Source organism: Arctopsyche grandis, chromosome 8 (assembly GCF_051622035.1).
Source record: "Arctopsyche grandis isolate Sample6627 chromosome 8, ASM5162203v2, whole genome shotgun sequence".
Classification (NCBI taxonomy): domain Eukaryota; kingdom Metazoa; phylum Arthropoda; class Insecta; order Trichoptera; family Hydropsychidae; genus Arctopsyche; species Arctopsyche grandis.
The window spans coordinates 21,305,340-21,327,264 of record NC_135362.1 but is presented as its reverse complement, the minus strand read 5'-3'; the positions used below and the strand labels follow the sequence as shown (position 1 = coordinate 21,327,264).

The 21,925-nt window shown below is 32.7% G+C and overlaps 2 protein-coding genes across 4 annotated transcripts; one reads left to right on the top strand and one right to left on the bottom strand.

Annotated features, from left to right (window-relative positions):
* Positions 1–1,654: 1,654 nt before the first annotated feature.
* Positions 1,655–20,906, top strand: Adar (Adenosine deaminase acting on RNA). 3 transcript variants are annotated; one of them, XM_077436382.1, is made up of 14 exons: positions 1,655–1,989; positions 2,109–2,214; positions 3,988–4,160; positions 4,242–4,419; positions 4,499–4,717; positions 4,801–5,008; positions 5,086–5,197; positions 5,441–5,594; positions 7,111–7,279; positions 7,572–7,671; positions 7,750–7,901; positions 19,556–19,706; positions 19,786–20,025; positions 20,105–20,906. In XM_077436382.1, the coding sequence occupies exons 2-14, from the start codon at positions 2,130–2,132 to the stop codon at positions 20,231–20,233; spliced, it is 2,070 nt and encodes a 689-aa protein (XP_077292508.1). In that variant the 5' UTR covers positions 1,655–1,989; positions 2,109–2,129; the 3' UTR covers positions 20,234–20,906. The 3 variants fall into 3 exon arrangements, with proteins under 3 accessions (XP_077292508.1, XP_077292510.1, XP_077292509.1); XM_077436384.1 differs by lacking the exons at positions 3,988–4,160; positions 4,242–4,419 and having other exon boundaries at positions 1,697–1,989; positions 20,105–20,905; XM_077436383.1 differs by lacking the exons at positions 3,988–4,160; positions 4,242–4,419 and having other exon boundaries at positions 1,699–2,214; positions 20,105–20,905.
* On the bottom strand, positions 9,350–11,476 carry LOC143915536 (pancreatic triacylglycerol lipase-like). The gene is made up of 8 exons (XM_077436233.1): positions 11,458–11,476; positions 10,879–10,990; positions 10,431–10,579; positions 10,216–10,357; positions 9,930–10,141; positions 9,732–9,842; positions 9,489–9,657; positions 9,350–9,407 (listed from the first exon to the last, which is right to left on the bottom strand). Exons 1-8 carry the CDS (start codon positions 11,474–11,476, stop codon positions 9,350–9,352), a joined length of 972 nt encoding a protein of 323 aa, XP_077292359.1.
* Positions 20,907–21,925: the final 1,019 nt, after the last annotated feature.

Below are 21,925 nucleotides of genomic sequence, written 5' to 3'. Positions count from 1 at the left end.
GGTGCTAACCCATTTTCTGGAATTCTATTGCGTAAGTTCTTGAGCGCCTTTGAATATTAGGATTTCTCGAAACTGCGCCACTATTCAGTGTATTCTTCCGGGCTACATTTATGGTGGTTTTTTGAAGGGAGAAAATACTTCTTTTTAATAAAAATGGTACAAATCATGATATAAAATACGCCTTCGTGAAATAAAAACATTGTACAAACATATTTTCCTATTTCCATAAAATAGACTAGGAATTATAAACTTTACATTTAAACGAAAATTAATTAAACTTATCCTGTTTATTAGACAGTGGCATGTTCCTAAATCACACACTAAATTTTATTAATTAAAAGTTGCCTGTCTGATTATTGCATTGTATGGTGCGTGCTGGCCCTTTGAGACATCTCCCGCCCGCTTTCAGGTTATATTTGTGCGTACTTGTGCAGGGGACTCCAGTATAGTCAATTTGTTGAGATTTCCGGGAATACCAGATTAAAATGTCACACAGTACTTCACTTTTTAAAGGTTTGTTACATACCTCTTCTTAGCTTGCAATCGATTTTTTTTAACTGTGAGCTTTGAAAACCCCCTAATAGTGTCTTAACTTCCGCGTATTGCATCTACATAAATGTATATGTACACCCTTAATTGACTGCTATAATCCAAGCCATTCAAGTTCCTAAAATCTTATAAGTATATTTACGTACGCGGATATTTAGTAACGATCGTTGTATGTACATAAGTTTCGTAAACTACACTACACCGTCAACGTTTTTCAATATTTCATTATATTTTGCAAGGTTGTTGATTCTTTCATTTTTATAATTAAATATTTTTTATTAATTGCATTTTTGCTTTTTTAGAACACATAATGAACGAAGTCGATAATTTGTTAAAAAAAGACATTCATCCTAGTATAAAATTTTACTAAAAATATATCAAGTAAATTTTTTGAATAAAAAAATTGGGAGGAGAGCGTTTTTAGTCTCCTAGTGCTCCACCTATTTGTAAAGTCACGAGCCGCCCTTGTATATATATCCTTTGTTGAATATATTTATATCAATTTTTCTGTTAATTCGAGAGAATGCCCTATTTGTGTTTAAAATTGATTCTTAGTAATTGACATTGACTGGCGTCGTCCACACACACGGTATCTACACCCGCGGTCTCCGTCACGAGCCCGAATGTGAAACGCCCGAAAACGAGGAACAGGCTTTTCCTTCCGTATTAATGTGCGTGCGCAGAATACGGGAGGAAAAGCCTGTTCCTCTTGTTCCTGTTGTATCCTGCTCGCGCAAATTAAGTGAGTATGTACCGTTTACCATGCACCCTTTTTTTTGATCTTTCGATTCGGGCCCGTTTCACATTCGGGCCCGTGAGGTAGACCCCTACACCCGATATTTACGAAATTTTCTACGTCCAGTTCCCATATGGAAAATTTCGTAAATATCAGGTGTAGATACCGTGTGGGTTAACGACGCCAATATGCTAACTCAAGCTATGTACGTATATAATAATTCAAGAAAGTTATAATGTCATCCTGTGATCGACCGCTATAAATCTACCTAGCAGCATTATTATATATATTCGGCGTTTTATAGGAATGTTGGTCAATTTTTTCACGCACTTTTTCTCTTTAGCATTTGTTGAATAGAAAAGAAAATGTAGTCATGGCCGGTTTGTTGAGTGGTAGGTTCGTTAGTGATTAGCGATTAGCGATTGGCGGGTCGGTGGGTGATGTGGTGGGGGGTTGCGTGTGGATTGATGGTTGACGGCTGACGATTTCCTACTAAGATCTCCTACTCTTCTCCTACGCCCAAACTGACATCGGCGCTGATCTCCAACTCTCCACTTCGCCAACTCTCCACTTCGGCGAGCGGCCCTCATCACACGAAGCCCGTCAATGAAAATACATATACTCGTCATCAATCAATTCTCAATCGTCAGCAGATTGCGACATTAAGTGAAAGATCTCACTCGGGATCATTTGACAAACCACAAGTGCATTTCTTACTCTATTCCAAAACGATCGATATGATTATTTCACAGTTCATTACATAATTTCTCATACTGCATAATACCGCTTGTATAATACGTTTTGCTCAATAATTGTTTCGTAGCTCCAAATACGTCTTGTCAAAATGAATAACAATAACAAAACGGCCACCGAAACACCCAATAGATCGTCTCTAAAACGTCCCTATCCCAATGATCAGGATGATCCATGTAAGTAGCTATGTTTATTCAGTTTTGTTCTAGAGTATAAGACTATATACATATACAATAATATCAGAAGGTCATCACTAGTGAGCGGACTCAAAGCGCGCCATTCATTGTTCAATTGTTGTAAATGCTTTGTTAAAGGTTCGTCGAACCTTTTTTTTGCACACTATCTTTGTAAATAGAGCCAAACCTCCCCGATTCCTTGAAAAAGCACTCTCTCTATCCGCAGTCTAGTCATCACCCACATATAGGGCCGACGAGAGGGGGGGGGGGGAAGCTGAGGTAAAGTTCCATGGCCCGGACTACTCGAGGGGCCCGTATCGGGATGTTTGACTAGCTGATATTGATATTTTATTCTACATAAAAATATATATATTTATTTAATTCTAAATGCTTATTATTTTTTGATCCATGCATTTGAAATCGTACCTATTATATCGTACTTTCTTATTCAATTATTCAAAAAAATAAAAACAAACATATTGATATTTTTCTAATTGTTCTGATAGATTTTTCGCATATTAAAAATGGGTCTACCTCACGGGCCGGAATGTGAAATTACCGAAAACGCAAATATCGGAAGGCAAAGATCGAAAATCGAAAGATCTTAAGTCGAAAGATCAAAAAAAAAAGGGCGCATGGTAAACAGTACATACTCACTTAATTTGCGCGAGCAGGATACAACAGGAACAAGAGGAACAGGCTTTTCCTCCCGTATTCTGCGCGCGCATATTAATACGGGAGGAAAAGCTTGTTCCTCTTGTTCCTTTTTCGAAGGTTGAAGATTTTTCGATATTTGCGTTTTTGGCTTTTCACATTCGGGCCCGTGACGGAGACCGTAAAAAAATATATATAATATCTAGTTTTTTAATTTGACATAGGGTCCGGAATTATTTTTCCAGGGCCCGGGATTCCTCTCGGAGGCCCTGCCCCCCATATATACGGCTAAAAAAACTATGCTATTTCATACTTTTTACTTATTTAAGTCAATGTCCTCTTTGAAATAACAAAATAAAAAAATTAAATTTACCCATGTTGAAATTGATGATGCTTTGTTATCTGAACTTCTAAATTTGAATATTTTTTGTGAAACGTGGAATGACGGTTTTCAAGTAAAATATCAGCGGATAAATGGGCAAGCTAATAATAAAAATAGAGTTAATGTATGGTGTTGTTATCCTGTGGGGTATTTGATCGCATACTAAAAAGCGGTTTTATCATTATAAAAATGTCATATATCCTGAACTTCATATAGTATAAGGAGATGATGCATCTCTTTAAACTGGGTTTGCTGCAAATGATTGCAAACCAACAGCCTGCATGCTCTTTCGATTGCATTTTAACTGTCTGAATTTCAGCATGTACGAAAGACGAGATATTCATGAGGTAGCGCAGATGACATTTCGATGTAAATTGATGATTGGCAATTCTTAACATTGAGTTAGATCTTTCTGGCAAGTTTAAAATGGCAAAAGCCGAGACAAAAGTATGAAATGAGCATGCTCCCGCTTGGTTTACAATCGTTTGAAGCGCAGGGCTTTAAACTATGTATTATACCATTAAAAATTACTTATGATATATCCCCATAGTATAATATTGAAATTGCATATAGATTTACTCTTGCAGATAATATTTAGACACATACGATTTGCGCAATGAATGAATCTTAGTAACAATTAGCCATGACAACAATTTACTACTGTTTTATGTTTGGTGTATTCAAAATTTCCATTTTATATATGTATAATAATACATAATGGCGCTTCCTTCTTTCAGATGTACTTACAAAGAAAGCGCTCACCGATAGTAATATTTCATTAGATATGATTAAGAAAAATTTGCAACGTAGCCCTGTTGCGCTTTTAAATAAACTGCGACAACCTTTACAGTACTGTGTTATTTCTCAAGTTGGACCATCTCACTCCACATGTTTTACTATATCCGTGACGGTATTAACACAAAATATAAAAATAAAACAAAGCAACTTGTACATTTATGTGGTTATTTCAAAGCATCTGTCGTTTTGTCAGGTCGACGGTCGACAATATGTTGGATCCGGTGCTAGTAAAAGGCTAGCTCGAGCGGCAGCAGCTACAAAAGCTCTAGCTGTGTTGTTACAACCCGACATATTCCACGAAAACATTTCTCATGATTTCACTAGTGATGAACATGTCAATTTATCTCCAATAGATAACAATAAAAACAATTGTACGATTTTTTTCGACTATTTTTAATTTATCTATCAAAATTCAATTCTATTTACTTGTTTTTTTTACTCTACTTGCAGGTGTGTCTGATATAAGTATTAAAAATTTAGCTATTATTAAACCTGTACAATCGCCTGAAACTACAAGTGGAGTGCCCATCGTGAATAAAAGTCCTATCAATCTCGTGTATGAAAAATTTCCTAATGTAGTATTTACTTGCGAATCTGTAGACACGGAGAATTGCAATTTGCGTTTTAAAGTAGTATGTTGCATTGAAGATCAAAATTTCGAAGGATTCGGTAAATAAACCGATCTCTATTTTAATTTTTTTTTTTTGTCATCAATTTATTCAATATTTCATCATTTTCATTATAATGTATAGGATCAAGTAAGAAAAGTGCCAAATTGGGGGCTTCCAAGTCTGCACTAGCTGCACTTGGCATTAGTTTACCTGTTAATAAACCTGCCCCACAAGAAATATCTTCTCTCGAGCAACCAACCCTTCCTAGTTTACTGCCTTTGCCGACACCACCGCCGCCAGCTCAAATTTCTTCAAATTTACATCAAACTCTCGCCGACAGAATCGCCAGGTAATTAAAATAACATTCGAAACATACAAAAGTTTGTACATGCATAGAAGACATTTACATTTAAAATGTTTTTTCAGGATCGTCATTGAAAAATTCAATGAATTGTTGCAAGCCGATCCTGTACATATTAGACGAAAAGTTTTAGCCGGTATTGTAATGACATCTGGAACAAATTATGAACATATGGAAGTATGACTATTTTTTTTTATTTAGATTTGTAATTTTTAGCCACGTTTCATATGATACATATATGTAGATATGTATGTCCGTGCTATTGTAATTTTTAATTTAAATATTTTGATACTTTATATTGAACATATACAGAAATGCGACAGTTAAAGAGTTTAATATATTTGTTTCGTTTGCATTGATTGATACGAAATGTGTATAGTCGACAGAAATAACCAATTATTGGTCGTGTTATCATTAAAGGTGATTGCTGTAAGCAGCGGCACAAAATGTGTATCAGGTGAACGCTTATCAACATGTGGACTGGCGGTCAACGATTGTCATGCAGAGGTCGTGGCCCGACGCTGTTTCCAAGAGTTTCTTTATGATTGTTTAAAGGATATAGCAGAATCATCCGGTAAACATAGGACTTGAATGATTGTATTTTAATTTATATTTCTTTTTGTTTATTTTTTTATTTTATTTTGAGAATTATTGATTAATTTCAATTCAATACATTTCAAATGCGCAAACATTATGTTGTATAAATGATTCTGAATCCTCATATTTTTATAAATAGAAACATTATTTTCTTTTTTAGCAAGTGGACTTAGAAAACCATGGTTTTGCAGCTAGCAGTCAACGACATAGCATACACAGTGGTCTGTATATATGTATATATATACATGTATGTCATATATGTATATATACATATATATACATTGTGTGAACCATTGTTGAGGCGCTCCTGTAAACGCTGTTATCGTTATTTACATTTAAAAAAAGAATTCGTTTGGTTTTGATATGTCGTGCACATATTTTCAAATATGTCCGTGTAATTTTTTTGAATTTTAAATCTTTTTTGATCTGTAAAGACTTGTCACAACGTTACATGCGCGCCTTATTTGTGTAATTGTGTATGTACACAGTGCTATAAGCAGATACATATTTTTGCTTTGATATCTGGTACTTTATTCAATCTAATTAGCAATTAAAAGTCCACAATTTCTTTGAGGTCAGCATAAGAATCAACAATCGAGAATAAATTTTTTATTTGTATCCTGCTTAGTAAAAAAATTTAAATTATAAATTTGTAACTTGTCTATTTGAAAAAATGCAAGTTGATCAATTTTGTCAGTATTATTTTATAATTTATCTATTCAACAAACATTGATGTTAAAGTTGTTATTTTACTTCCAAGCATAATTAATGGCCACTGTGTACGTATATTGCACAATTGTAAACATTTCCATATATATTTTATGTGTGTGCTAAACTTTTTGTTTATTTAATCATCAAGAGTAAACAGAACTTGGTTTGCTTACCGAATAATCTGATAATGTATAAATTTTTCGCGTTCAAGTACAATTCAATAAACTGAAGATATAAATAGTTTTTCATGGGAATAATATCACACTTTCATTTTCGTCAGTTTATGTTTTCTAATAATCATCTTAGAAACCTGCATGGATTATCACAATAGTGTTTTAATATAAGCTATTTGCTAAGTAATTTTAAACCAATGACAGATTTAAAGGTTGTGCTGCAAGTAATATCACTAATTCTAAAATTAGTCCAAATGCCCTCTTTTTATTACCACGCTGTCTTCTCTTTTTGATTTATTGTTTTTATGTACTATGTATATGTAGTATTCAGATTTATTTCCATTTGAAAATAAATGGACCTGTTCTATGTCAAAAACACGCTGTTGCTAACAACTTATTACTTTATTATTTAATTTTTCGTGAAAAATATGGCTTTAGCAGCTTTTCAACACAGTATAAATTTAATTTAAATTTTTTGTTATAAATTCACATACTACACTGTTTATATTATTAACATTGACAGTAAATTTGTCAAGAGTTTATGATAATTGGTTCGTCGTTTTACTATACTTGGTTCTTTGCTCGACTTATATAGAATATTGTATTTAGATGGTCGTGGACAAAGGAGTAATCCTCTGGAACCTGCGCCAGATGGTGGTTACCAGGTGCGAGGTTCATACAGGTTTCACCTTTATATCAGTACAGCGCCGTGTGGAGATGCTCGTATCTTTTCCCCCCATGAAGAAACATGTCGCCCGCCAGACAGGCATCCAAACAGGCAATAATTCACATTAGAACGCTATTATCATCGTTATATTTTTTCATTTGATTTGTATCTAATTTTGACTAGACTATTTCAAATTCACATATTTACAGTTATACGATCTTTTTCTCACTTGCTCTTTTACTTTTATGTTCGTTTGATATCTCAATACGTTTTTTTGTTATTCACAGATTGTATTGTTGATCACTTGTAATATATACTTGATTAATTAGTTTCATATTCACCTTTTTTTTTCTTATACTCCTATGTATTTATTAATTGTAAAATTGTATTATTTTATGTAAAGGCAAGCAAGGGGTCAGTTGCGTACAAAGATTGAATCTGGTGAAGGCACTATTCCTGTGAAAAGTAGTGATGGAATCCAAACCTGGGACGGTGTATTGCAAGTGGGTATTTGTTTGTGTGATGTGGTTAATGTTGGATTTCTTTTAAAATGTATGAATAATTTTTATTCATAATTTTAGGGAGAAAGATTATTGACAATGTCCTGCTCTGATAAGGTTTGTCGATGGAACGTGCTAGGACTCCAAGGTGCTTTGTTATCAATTTTTTTAAGGCCTATATATCTAGAAAGTATTGTTCTGGGATCACTTCTTCATCCTCACCATCTATATCGGTAAGTAATAAATATTCAACATTCTTTAATAAAAAAAAAATTGTTTCTCAAGAATTTATTAAATTCATTGGTTTTTAATTTGATTCATTACAATTTCATTATAATAATGAAATTTTATTTGCTTCTTTATCGAAATTAAAAAGAAAATAAATAAAAAAAATATACGTACAATGTAATAAGTTTGTCAGGTCTTTGGTTTTTTTTCTTAATCGATATATACAAACTGTAAAACATAGATTTAACAAACAGAACTATAATATACTAGTGTTGTACCCAATGACATATCATCACATGGGTGTTGGCATATTAAGTTATTAAATAAAAAAAAATCAAAAGAAATGTGTCGTCGGTCATGTGTTCGATCCCCACGCGGTCGAATTTTTTTCAAATACCTTTTAAACTATTTAATTTAATATTATATACCTACCTAAATATAAACAATATAAAACACTGATAGAAAAATTAATTAAATACATTTTCAATAGATGGCGGTAAATTCTTTGCCAAGCGGAAACATTAGTAGCGATCAGTATATATAGAAGTTGTTTTCTTTTGATATTGTATTCGTACATATATACGTTTTGGCAGTGGTGAATCGAAACGACTATTATAGTATGGCGAGCGTTATCTCAGGTAGACAGACAGACAGACACAAACGGAATAGCGATATTATATACATATATATGATGTATGTATGTTTGTGGCAGACGCGTGGACAAGTATGGAGATTAAAAAAAAACTAATTTTAGAATACCAGGAGCATACATTTTGCATAGGGATGTGACGTGATGACTGATTGTGTCAAGGAGACGTGGGGGGTGTGGAGCGTCTGACATGTGCTCCTGATATTGAGCACCTGACTTTGTTAATATAGTCAGAGTCATAGTGTGGAGAGGGGCGGACGAGTGCTACAAGGAAAGGCACCATTCGCCCTAGCTATTTATGAACATTTTAATTGAATTTAATTGTTTGTATTAAATGCTAATTTTGACGTTTTACTAAATGAACGTATTCGAAAATTTTGAAAAAATATATAATAAGGGGGGGGGGTAGTAGCACGTTTGCCTCTAGGCGCAAACTACCCTTGCTACAGTTCTACATATAAACCTATGCGTTATATGTACATATGTTGCTTTACTCAAAAAAATTGTTTAATATTGATGTAAAACTACACATGAATTTAATGTGATAAGTACTCCCCTTCTACCAGTTAGTCTGCTGTATCAAAGTTTTACCTTTTGTTTGTATATACCAATTTCACATTTACATATTCATGCATGTCTTTAAATTATAATTCATGCTAAACTATAATTCTAAGACAAAACGGATTCGATGATTCAATTAATGACATTTTGAATATCAAATATAAAATTAATTCTCACAGATGCCACATATTTCAGTGAAATCATTAATATTCTACAAATACAACTAGTTACGTATTTATTATTTTAATATGTACCATACGGTGATGTTGGTGAAGCTCTAGCAAAGAATCTTCCCCGGGTTCTGAAAATAGTATTGAAATTATTTATTACTATATACATATTATTGATATATATTATTCTGAAATAAATAAATAGTAATTACTGTGGCGAAACTCCAAAACCCATGTAAGTTGTATTGCCAGGTTGTAACAAATCGTATCTTGGGTTCTTACAAGAATTCGGCAAAGAGTTACAGATAACACTCGGGAAATTCGAAGGTTTCAAAACTGATTCAGCGTATACTTGGAATGACCTCCAATGACTGCAGAAAACTAAAATAAAATCATAAACACATTAAATGGAATTGCTTTATCTACACTATACATTTATTTTATTGTTCACATACATTTTTCTAAAATCATTCTTCGGGGCAAAACAACTTCTAATTCACACCCTGGTTGTGGACTCCTTCCACCGTTTAAGTAAAAATCTGCATGACCCATTGGAGCACTTATTCCTAAATAATAAAAAATATACAACATCCCAATCAATAATTAAGTTCTCTAAATTCCAAAATTTAATACATGTTTATATATTTTATTACCAAATCCACCGGAATCTGTATGAATTATGTCTACGAAGTCAGCATCTGATCTATCTAATCTAAGAGTTAATGGCAGTGTTTGAAATAGTGGCAATGCCGGATCTAGTCCTGTTATTCGAGCTGGACGGGGTTTCGCTGTATTCCCTGCAACTCCGGCTGCTTGTGCTCCTAAGCTATGTCCCACCAGATGAAGCATTCCGGGTTGTAAACCCCTTAAATGAACAACCGATATTTTTAAACACCGAATTTATTAATAATTTGAATAATACGATTTGTAATACCCCACCTGCTATATAAATAATTAATCAACTGTCCTGCATAAGTACCCACCAAACGAGTGTTTCTCTTAGCTGTGATATACCACGGACCTGCATACAATTGTCTGGACGACACCATTATCATATTATGGTCACCGCGTATCATATACGCTAAAAATATTAAAGTTTTGTTATGAATGTATGACAGTTTCATTAATACCATGACCATATTCCGTTTTCTAACCTTGTCTAAGCAGTGTTGCACTAACTGTATTAGAGTCTTCGAAGAACGCATGCAAGTATATCATGGTGGGTAATGAGAAGTCGATATATGAATTTGATAATAATTTGTCATCTCCTATTTTTAATTCTTGTGACACTAGCGGATTATACCTGGATAGCGATAAAGATAATTTCACTTTAGATGTGTTTTTTTTTTTTTTGAAAGATCGAATTTTTTATTCATATGCATAATAATATATTGTTGATTATGTAAATTAATCTCATTATGAAACTTCTTATGAGATGAAAGTAAAAATGCGTGTGAAAATGTTGTCATACAATTGCTTGCAACAAACTTTCTTTATAATTATAATGCATTTGAATGCAGTTATAATTATTGATAATGCGTAAACCGTGTGAATCGTCTCTGAGAAACGACAACATACATATATATAATAAATGCAAATTACCTTGTGTATAACTCGAACGTTATGTATTTCCCTAAATCTACATTGGGACATTTTAACGGATCCACTGGATATAATTGAAAGTATGAATTTTCGATATTCACATAAGGTGGACCTGAAAATTTAATATGTAAAAATGAAACTTAATAAAATTTCTATGCAGAACAATATACATATATTCTTTATTTCAGTGTTGATTGTATGACTTTTAAAACAATATTTTGAAAATATACTCGTTGCATAGTAATAAAATCGATATACTAAAATACTATGTATTTTAGGCTCGATTAAAGAATAATTGAAGTGTGAAAATATCACAGGTAGTGTTTCTTCTCAAGAATTTCTCGAGAAAAATGCCAAATCGAGAAATGTCATTTCTAGATTTCTCGAGAATTTTTATAGTGCATTTTTTTATTATTAAAGATTAAATTTGTACTAGTATTTTTAAAAGTTTCGCAATCACAGCCTTTTTTTATGCCGTTGCATAAGAAATGGCAGGTTTGTGCCTAATGTTTGAAAATATTCATACTTCTTGGTAGGTTTTAAAGGGGATTGTAGTATTTGATTGCAAAATTTGGTTACAATTATCTAGCGCTCGCATCTTTGCTTAGGTAATAAAAGAACCACTCTGATTATTTGGGGCTAATTTCGTTTTTAAAAGATTTTTTTTTTATTAATAATCCAAAAAGATTTTTTTTTTTCATATTGTTCATGTAAAGCAGCGGCAGCTATTGCTGCTTTAGCATTAAATATTGTCTTATTAAATATTCGTAATTTGACGTTTGGAACTCAATAACGAATCATCTCACATCTTTAACGATCATTCAGCTCTCATAAGCTTCATTAATAATATTTATTACGTATTAGCATATCTATGTATGTACATTTGCGAGTTTCTTCAACTATTAAAAATTAGAATGTAATTGTGGTGAGTTGCCGCTTAATATTTCACTATCGTAATAACTAATTCCAATCAGAATTTAATATGGCGAGTTGTCTGTCAACAGTCCAACATATTTAAAGCTATCTGCAATATTTCATATAATGTAATACTGTTACATATGTACATACATTTTTTTCATTCATCAAAACTTCTCGAGAAAATTGAGAAGTGAAATCGAGAATTGTCATTTCTAGAGGAATGAAAATCATCGAGAAATCAGAATGCCTATTCACAGGTATTCTTCTAGATTATTTATCTATGTATAATTTAAGAAACTTGAGTACTATCCTGTTTCAATTGTTGCTGGCATATCTGTGTATATTTTTTTGGTATTAAATAATTCTTCACTTATGTACGTAATTGTAAAATTGTTTGATTTAAATAAATTAATTCGTCATTGAAATATCACAATTATATTCATTTTTAATTGTATAAATTTAAAAAAAAAAATACAATTTCAGCTACATATGTGCATACATGTATTTAATTTAATACAGCTGTATTTCTATCGAAAATTTATTATAATATAAATATTTTGTACATGTATTGTTCTTCAATGTTTAATTTTATATATGTATGTAATAATATTTTAAAATATAATATAATATTTACCAGGCAAAAATGCTAAAAGACAAGCTAAAAATTGAAAAACCATCTTTGATAGAGTACAATAATTCTCTTTTCAGAACTTCTTTCATGCATATCTAAAATAGATAATTTTCAATTACAGTTTCATAATTTTAATATAATATATAATGGCCAAATCGACTGGGACTTACCCTTATTAAATGTGTTCACTAGTAGTGATTTTCTCAATTTTATTTAATAATTATTTACTTATTGTGCTTAGCACCCGAGTTGCATTATACACCTGCACTAATCGCAATTCAAATATTGACTGATTCAAACTGTTACGTTTGAATTAACGTCTACTCTCCTTCCCTAGGTATCCCACCTTGCTAGGCGCGAATAGAAGAAAAACTCCTAAGTGAAAGTAAAATTGAATAATATCGCAAGAAATATATGTATTGAATTTTGGTCAGTTGGTTTTTTTTTGTAGAAAGTTATGTAACCTTTCATTAAATTTCAATAAAAACTTTAAAAAATTAGATCAGTACTACCAATGCCTGTAATATGAATAATTAAACTTGTGCTATGAACTGTATATTAAAAAAATGTGTGTATAATTGTTGCGAGATAGGCAATTGATCACTAATTTTTATGATTACAAAACTGTATAAAAAATATAATTTCGTGTGCTTTTTTTTTTCAAATTTTATTTAAGTGTACGTAACAGTTTAAGCCAGTATTGTAAGTTCAAAATCACTAGGTGAGCCGTCTACATACATAAATTTCGACATCAAAATAAAAAACGAACACAATGTGATCTATGCTGTGTTGAATTGACCTTTAGTTGAATCGGTGGTTCAAGTTGCTCAATTAAATGCTTGGTTATATTGCCAGATAGACACAGTGATTCTGATTTGTGTATTGCTAAGGATGTTTAGGTGTACAATAAGAACATAGAAGAGGGTTGAAAAAATTAAATGAATCTTTTAAAATTAAAATCGAAGATGAAAATATTATTATAGGATTTAACTGTACATTGAGAAAAATACTTTGTATGTTAAAAAAAATGTTTGTGCATTAGAAATTTGCATTATTTTCGGTGCATTGAACTATCTTGTATTGTGCATCGAATAAAATATTTTGGCATTATAAAGTGACCATTAACTAAGAAGAGGTTAGTAAAAATATGATACGATCATTCGAAAAAATAGATTTTGGGATTAGAATAGATACAAAAAGTGTTAAGTGTTTACGTATGAATATGAATGATGATGTCAGGTCGTAGGTGTCGAAGGTCGCAAGCTGAAGAGTAATAAAAAAGAAGGAATCCAGTAGAGAGAAGCGTTGGTCGCATTTAAATACTAAACATCCGCTTTTTAAGTAGCAAATATTTTTTTCAATGATCAAGCAAAGTTTCTAATGAAATCTGTATCCGTCATTTAGAAATGCACAAAATTTTTTTTAAATGCACATTTATTTTATAAAATGGACGTTTAAATTGTTCCCAAAATGTTATATTGCCATATACAGTGAATTTCGATTTGTGTATTGCTAAGGGTGTTTAAGTGTACAATGAGAACATAGAAGAGGGTAAAAAAATGAAATGAATCTTAAAATTAAAATATTAATAGAGTGCCTAGAAAATTTTAGTACCTTGACTAGTATACTGTGGGGTAAAGAAGGTTGAAAAGCACTGATTTCACAGAAAGCGTCCAATATACTAATTATGTCCTTTTTAATTGCGTAACACATTTCTTAAAGCTGTTTCTGCCGTTTGAAAATCATAAAGTATAGCCAAGCGCCATTATGTAATATAATGTAACAATTTTGTGTTATTTTAGTATGTTTATGTTGTTTCTATGCAGATTTCAACTATAAATGTTTTGCAATTGTTTGAGATATTTCAACGTAAACTTTTAGAAAATTTTGCAAATCAGACTTTTTAATTGATATTAATTATTTCAGTTTATGAATTTTTAGTCATTTTTTTTTTTTTTTGTAAGATTGAATGACGATTCATATATTTTTATTTTGCAAAAATATGAACTTAATTATTTAGTGAAAAAAATTGCTCTTTATCGAGATTAGTTTTTGCCACATTAAACAAATAAGTTTTTCATATATACATAGTTTTAATTGTTATATAAATCTGCACTGGTTGTGTATACTGGTTCAAATGGAGATCGGAAAAATGCACTCGCGATAGTTAGTTGCACTCTCGAGACATCCAAGCTTTCAAAGATGCTCAAGGAGAACTAACGCAATAGAATTCCACAAAAAAGCTTCAAGGGGTATTTGTATGTTATCCGAGGGATTTTTTTGTGTGGAATACGTAATTTACTTAAGTTCCTTTTGAGCGTCTTTGGAAAATATGACTACTATTCAGTGCAATTTAGTGCATCTGTCCGGGATCCGGTTCAAATAGATTAAAACGAATGGATGAAGATCTCGTATATGTACATATGTATGTATTTTATGTGAATACACAATACTAAAGAGTCACCAGTTTGTAAATCGTACATCAACCTTACAGAATATGCTCGATAATCACCCATGTGTCACTATTAGGCCAATTCGCAATAAATATTTTTATAAAAACCGTACATTATTCAATGAATTCGCTTTGCTTCGATGCATGCCTTCATTTTATTTGCTACCATTATTGTAGGTTTTCATATAAATAATTAACATTGACATTTATAAATTATTTTGAGAAAAAATTAGAGCAAAATTTTGTAACAGTTGGTGTACTAGAATTTTGTGTCAAAAAAAAAATGATCAACCTGACTAAAAATCGTTTATGCGCCGGTCAATTTTGTAACGGATTATATCTATATAATGAGTGGCGAAATTGGTATGCATTGATAAGGTATTTTTTTACTATGGAACATTACTTGTGTGTTTCACATTTCTGTACTTCGAGATCAATCGAAATTTGCTCCAAATTCAAGTGAATGTGTACATATAAAAACTTGTACACGATTTCAATTTTCAAATTTGTCATTCGACATTACAGGCCAAGGGCAGTAGACAATAGGCGATATTATATTATTGCGTTTCATCTTAAATTTCGATTTCAATTACACGTTTAGATGCAAGGTGAGGCCAAGGTGTGGTTAAGTACCACATCAATAGTTATTTTCGTTTGTCGCAAAAATTCCTAATTACGCTAGTGCTTGTGGTTGTATTTTATTGTGACTGAATCTCCTTGGTTTCCCAACTTCATTTTTCGTAGTTGTAACATTGTCTTATGGAAATTCCATAATTATTTCATTAACACACCTTCAGCGGGTCACGTAGTACTACGTTTCGTATGAGCTTGACGAGAAATGCGGGATACGTAGTATTACGTTTGATATTGGGTCATCGTGGATGGCGGGATACGTAGTACTACGTTTATTCTAATAGAATATGGAGATTTTTTTTATATGAGTTTGAATTTTGAACAATTTTTATAATCTATTGTATTTATTCGGGCAGCCTTGTGATTTTGCCCCCTACCTCTAGTCGCCGCAAAAAAATTCGTCCGCTTAATGTGTGTTAAGATGAACTACACAATATCTGCAACAAAATTATATGTAATGTACATAAGTAGACTTAATAATAGAGTAATGTACTTAACATGCGGTTGGGTTAAGGTTGACCGCAAAGTGAATGTATGCACATATTTATTAATTGGGCTAACTTAAAGTATGTACATACATATATGAAAACTTTCTTCAATCCATAGTCCTTGATTTCTCGTTTTTTTTGTATTCTTATTAAATTTTATGGTTAAACCACAACTCAAAAAAAAATCGAAGGACTGAAAATGAGAACTTTGATATTTTTGTTTCATTTCATATCTAACTATGTGGATAAATTACTCGTCGTATAGACATACAATGATGACATGAAAGAGCTTTAATATAATGTATGCATGCGTTTAAACCGTTTGATAGCATCGGTTTTCTAGTTTTGTAATTGAATTTTGTTCAGAAATGCGGAATTTAATGCAAGAATCGGTAGTGAGCAACATTTGCGAAAATTTGCAATTAAAATTTTCATTTCGAATTGTACCATCGACCAATTGGCTCAGTAACGTTGTGTGAAATCGTACATATTTGTTTCTACGTTCATCGATTATACTAACTACCCCACCAATATTTAATCAATGAAGCGAATCCGATTCTGAAATGGTTTATTTCCATCCATCACATTCTGTAGACTTTTCCCTTTCATTTAAAATTCATTAAATAATTCTTGGTGTTTTCCTGACTTACCATTGTTCCAAATCATAATGGATTTATTTACTATAAATACACTAAAATTAAAAAATGATAATTTTTTATATTACATACGTATATTCACATGTGTATGTAGTACAGATTAAAATTTTGTAATCGTATCGATATAATTAACTCACTACAGGCTGCATACAAACACATACACTGTTTTTAATCAAATTTCATCCAAAGGTCGTCAACACAGTGTTTGTGTTTCTGAATCCTCCAAACTTCATACAAAATAAAATATAGATTAAAAAAATAAAAAGTTATAGGCGTTTAAACAATTTTCTGACGTGAAGCGAGAGGGTGGTGAAAAGGGAAATAAATACGACAACTTACTAATAGACGTCAACGAGAAAGATAAAGTAGCATTTTGCAAACGTGTCTATAACAATTATTTTTCACCATCGTCCTGGCGGATTTGATTTCCACATATATTGATGACTAAACCGAGCAAAATGGCAAAGTTTGAAAACGATCGGAAAAGTGTGGATAAGAACCCAAATATTGTCAGACCAAAAAATCGAAAGCAAACTGATACGAGGCTTATAATGTAATAAAAAGGAAATGATTTAGTTTCAAACTCCCATTCATAGATAACATGCCAGCATATTATTATCTGACATATTATTAGTCGTGCGCTCGTATGAATGCGCTGTTCACCCGTTCGAAATGATGAATGTATGTATGTATGTGTGTCTTCGTGGATCCCGCGCAGTGCATCTGACGATGACGTCACAAACCAAAAAGTTGCATTTTTTTAAACGCGCATATCTCGTAAACGAGAGCAAACCAGCAAAAATCATTATCATATTCGAATTCAGTGGGTCAAACTTAGTAAAGATTGATTAGTCTCCGCCCTGGTCATTTTTGTTGTTGCTCAGTGTATAAAATAGCGGATGCTTAAAATGCACTTCACTCTGATTGGCTGAGCACCTTGCTCGTGTGTATTTATTTTATTAAATATCTCTAGGTACAACATATACATACTCCTGGTGTTCTAAGATTTGTTTTTTTTTTTTTTAATCTCCATACTGGTCGACGCTCTGCCACATACCCACATCGCGTCCGTTTTTATCCCCCCCCACCATGATCAGTTGCCTTTTAGGGCTTCGCCCCTCCGCGCCCCCATGATTAAATGCGGTCTAAGGCTTCGCCCCCATGATCAGTTGCCTTTTAGGGCTTCGCCCCTCCACGCCCCCATGATTAATTGCCGTCTAGGGCTTCGCCCCCCTTAGTTTATGCCTTTTAGGGCTTCGCCCCTCCACGCTCCCACGATAAATTGCCGTCTAGGGCTTCGCCCCCATGATCAGTTGCCGTTAAGGGCTTCGCCCCAAAAGGCTGTGCCCCATGAGGCTGCGCCCTCCTGCGCTCCCTTTGGGGCCCCAAGGGGCTGCGCCCCCTTCGGGGCCCCATTCGGCTGAGCTCCATAAGGCAGCGCCCCATAAAGCTGCGCCCCATAAGGCGGCGCCCCATAAGGCAGCGCCCCTTAAGGCTGCGCCCCATGAAAGCTGCGCCCCCTTTGGGGCCCCATGGGGCTGTGCCCCATGAGGCTGCGGTCCCTTCGGGGCCCCACGGGGCTGCGCCCCTTGTGGCGCCCCTGGCGGGGCCCCATGAAACTACTCGCCTTGCGCCCCCGCGGGGGTGAATCCATTGAATCGAAAAAAACAAATTGGCGCCTATGGATCGAAAAAAAAAATCGAATCACGTGTTCGATGACGTCACCGATCTACGGACGACGACGACGACAAAGGATACATACATACATACATACATACAAAGTCTCTTTCCAAATTATAGATTAGATTTCGTCATACTTCTATTACCGATGAATGGTTTTAATAAAAAAAAAAATTACTAAGTGTACATGTAATATATTTTCTTTTCTTAATTAAATCTCCTTACAAAATAAATTTAATGAGATTTAATGAATTCATCGATACGTCGACTATGATTAATTATGATAATGTTTATTAATTAAATATAAAATATTTCTATTTATAATTGTAAATCATTCATTCCTGCATGTCCGCCATTACTGATTTTTTTTCGCGTACCACTGGTTAGGAGCCGCTGATTTATATGGTCGAAGACAACTATAAAGAAGGTTTATTCTAATATCCAGTTTCATTGATTGAAAAGGCTTAAGAGTTGTTTAATTTACAAAACCTACTATTTTCACCGTAGCTTAGCAAAAAATACGCATAACAGTTTTTTGGAACATATTGAGTTAATAAATTTATATAATCGACACATTCAAATATGCACGTATATATTGTTTTGCATAATCGAATATTTAATGTTCACTCTAGTACAACTCTCGCGAGCCACTTATTAATGATTAAAACATGTGTTTTTACACAGAACTTATTCGGGAAACCTTTTTCATATAATAAATAAGTATTTATAACTTAAAAAAAAAGCAGAAAATCACCAAAAATGTAGAATTCGAAATCATTGCGCTATTTTCATTTATGTGCTCTGATCTAAGAGTTCGATGACCCTTGCTGTAGTGTGATCAAATGTACAATATAACAATATGCCAATACCTACATATACGCAACTTATACGCAATTATGCAAGATATGTATGACCCACTTTTTTTTACTTTCTTTTTCGTTGCGAGTCAAATCTCGTTTTTCTCGTTTTTTTCCATGTATCAATGGTCAATGTTGTAGAACAATTTTTCCAATTTTACACATATGTATGTAGGTGCCATAAATCAGGCCAAAATTAAGCAATGCGGTGTTGAAGCTCCTGGGCAATGACCCTCTTTACATTCACCTATTATCATTACGCTACTTTTACATATATGTGATATGCCATATTTCTTTCAATATGGTCTTAGTTATTTCCCACTGAATGATTCGATGTTTTTTTTGTTATTTTGTAACTATAGAGCTGTATGTGGAAGATTGGTCGGAACTTTGAAAGGCTTGCCTCCACCATTCCGCCTTAATAGACCGATGCTAATTCAGTGCAGTTCATCTGAACAACGTCAGGCAATGCGAGCGCCTTCCTTCAGTGTTAATTGGACCAAAGGACATGAAGTATATACACTTGCTTTGTTGAAAAGATGGTTTATAAGATATATCTGTGATAATTCTATATTTCAAATATTCTGTGCAGGCTGCTGAAATCGTCAATGCCATGACTGGAAAAACTGACTCGGGATTGTCGTCGAGAATATGTAAACACAATATGTTCAAGATGTGGACACGGTTAGCTTCAAGACTCAGCCCAGCTCCACAACCGAATTGGGGCTCCTACAATAATATTAACTGTGTGCCAATAGCGCCAAAACATATAAATTTTGATATCCATGGAATACAATACGATATAGCAAAGTCGAAAGCGTTATTATATCAAGTATTTACAATTTTTATGTTTTATTTCAGTGATGACTAATGTTGTTAAATAGTATTGATGCAAATATTTATATTTACAGACTTCAAAATTGGCATTGTACAACGCATTTTTGAAAGCTAATCTTGGAAAATGGCTGAAGAAACCAATCGAACAAGACCAGTTCGAAACATTTGACACTGGAGACGTTTTTCCTGCGACGTGTCTTTAGCAGCTTGATAGAGCGCCTATTTAATTTGCCAAAACTTGTTTTTTTAATTCTTAATATACAAATGTATGTTCTAGAACAATTTTTATCGTTTACATACATTGTGGATATTTGTTTATTTTGATTTAAAAAATTTACACTTAAGGTTTTTGTTTTATTATGGGTAGTTTGGCATTTACATACATGAAAATGTCAACTAAATATTACTGTGCTTTTACTATATTAATATACTTAATTGAATCATATGAATTTTATGTGCTCTTTTGACGTTAGCGATTGTTACAAAATCTAGAAAATTGTTTATTTTTAGTCAATTTGAAGAAATATTTTCTGACTTATTCTACTATAGATTTTCTTATTTTTTTTGTAATACGAAACTCTTCATTGATTCTAAGCTATAATTTATTACTAAGATTTACATTCCCAATAAAAACGATGTACCTATTCACGTAGTCACAAATTAGTTGTATACGAGAAAAATAAGAGAAAAATTTTGGAGATTGTTGAACATGATTGATATTATGTTAACATCTTACAAAAATATGTAAATCGATTATAATCACAATCATTAATGTAGATTGCATTATTATGATAATAGTACAACTGATATTTTTATGTATATTGCTTGTAAACAATGGTTTCACATTAATTGTGAATTACAGTTTTCGAAAATGATCTTGGATTTTTTATTATTTTTAATCCCCCCTTGCAAATGATGTCTTCACAATTCAATAATATTTGTAATAAACCAATTTTTTGATTTCTTGATTTCGATGCTTGATTGACTTGATTTAATTTCTAATGCAATTTTTGAATTCCTTTTATTTACATATATTATTGATTTTGTGTGGTTTTCATGATTACACGTTTATACTTATATCAGCTCTCAAAAGTTTAAGAAATTTTAACCTGAACCTATCTTTGGATACATGGATTCCCATTGGGAATTACATATATGTAGGAGAAGCACTACAGTTCATGGTGGTGGACCTGGTTTCGCCAATTCTCGTTAAATGAACTCTCCGCATCTATACTTGAATATAATTTGTCAATTTTGAATAAAATTAATAATTTTATGTTTATTAGAGCAACATGCATATATGTATTTATGTATTTCCAGCGCCGCTCTAAGGGTGGTTGGCGCCCGGGTGTTCTGCACCCTCAAATCACCCCTTGAGCGGCTCTGTGTATTTCAATTAATTCAATATTTTTCATATACTCCTAGTACCAAGCTAACGAGACAAGTATAGAAATGAAAAGTTCATTTAACAAAAATGCATGTTTCACAGGGGACCCAATTCATGGATACTTGAATTTTTAATTTATAAAGCCCTGTTATTTATATGTTACATTAAATGAGTACCTTTTTGTACTTTGGATTGTATTCCTATTCACTGCTTACCAATAACAACATATTAATTGGCATTTAAGTGTTATTTTAATATAAGTGGGCAATGAATAGTGCCCACTCTGCTTTTAAGAAAGTCAACCGCCCTTAAGAGAGCTGTACATCCGAAACCTTAATTTTGTTGCCGTTCCTTTCTTCGATATATATATTGATCTTGTTCCTTTCTTCAATATATATATATTGATCTTCGATATATATATTGAGTGAATGCGGCAATATATATATATATATATATATATATATATATATATATATATATATATATATATATATATATATTGAGTGAA

Excerpts from the sequence above, each read along its gene's own strand:
- Adar (XM_077436382.1), top strand. The coding sequence starts at position 2,130 with ATGAATAACAATAACAAAACGGCCACCGAAACACCCAATAGATCGTCT. Across the intron at positions 2,215-3,987 it reads CAATGATCAGGATGATCCAT|ATGTACTTACAAAGAAAGCG; the intron begins GTAAGTAGCTAT and ends TCCTTCTTTCAG. Across the intron at positions 5,595-7,110 it reads GGATATAGCAGAATCATCCG|ATGGTCGTGGACAAAGGAGT; the intron begins GTAAACATAGGA and ends TATTGTATTTAG.
- LOC143915536 (XM_077436233.1), bottom strand. Across the intron at positions 10,358-10,430 it reads TGCAACACTGCTTAGACAAG|CGTATATGATACGCGGTGAC; the intron begins GTTAGAAAACGG and ends TAATATTTTTAG. Across the intron at positions 10,142-10,215 it reads ATTAATTATTTATATAGCAG|GGGTTTACAACCCGGAATGC; the intron begins GTGGGGTATTAC and ends TGTTCATTTAAG.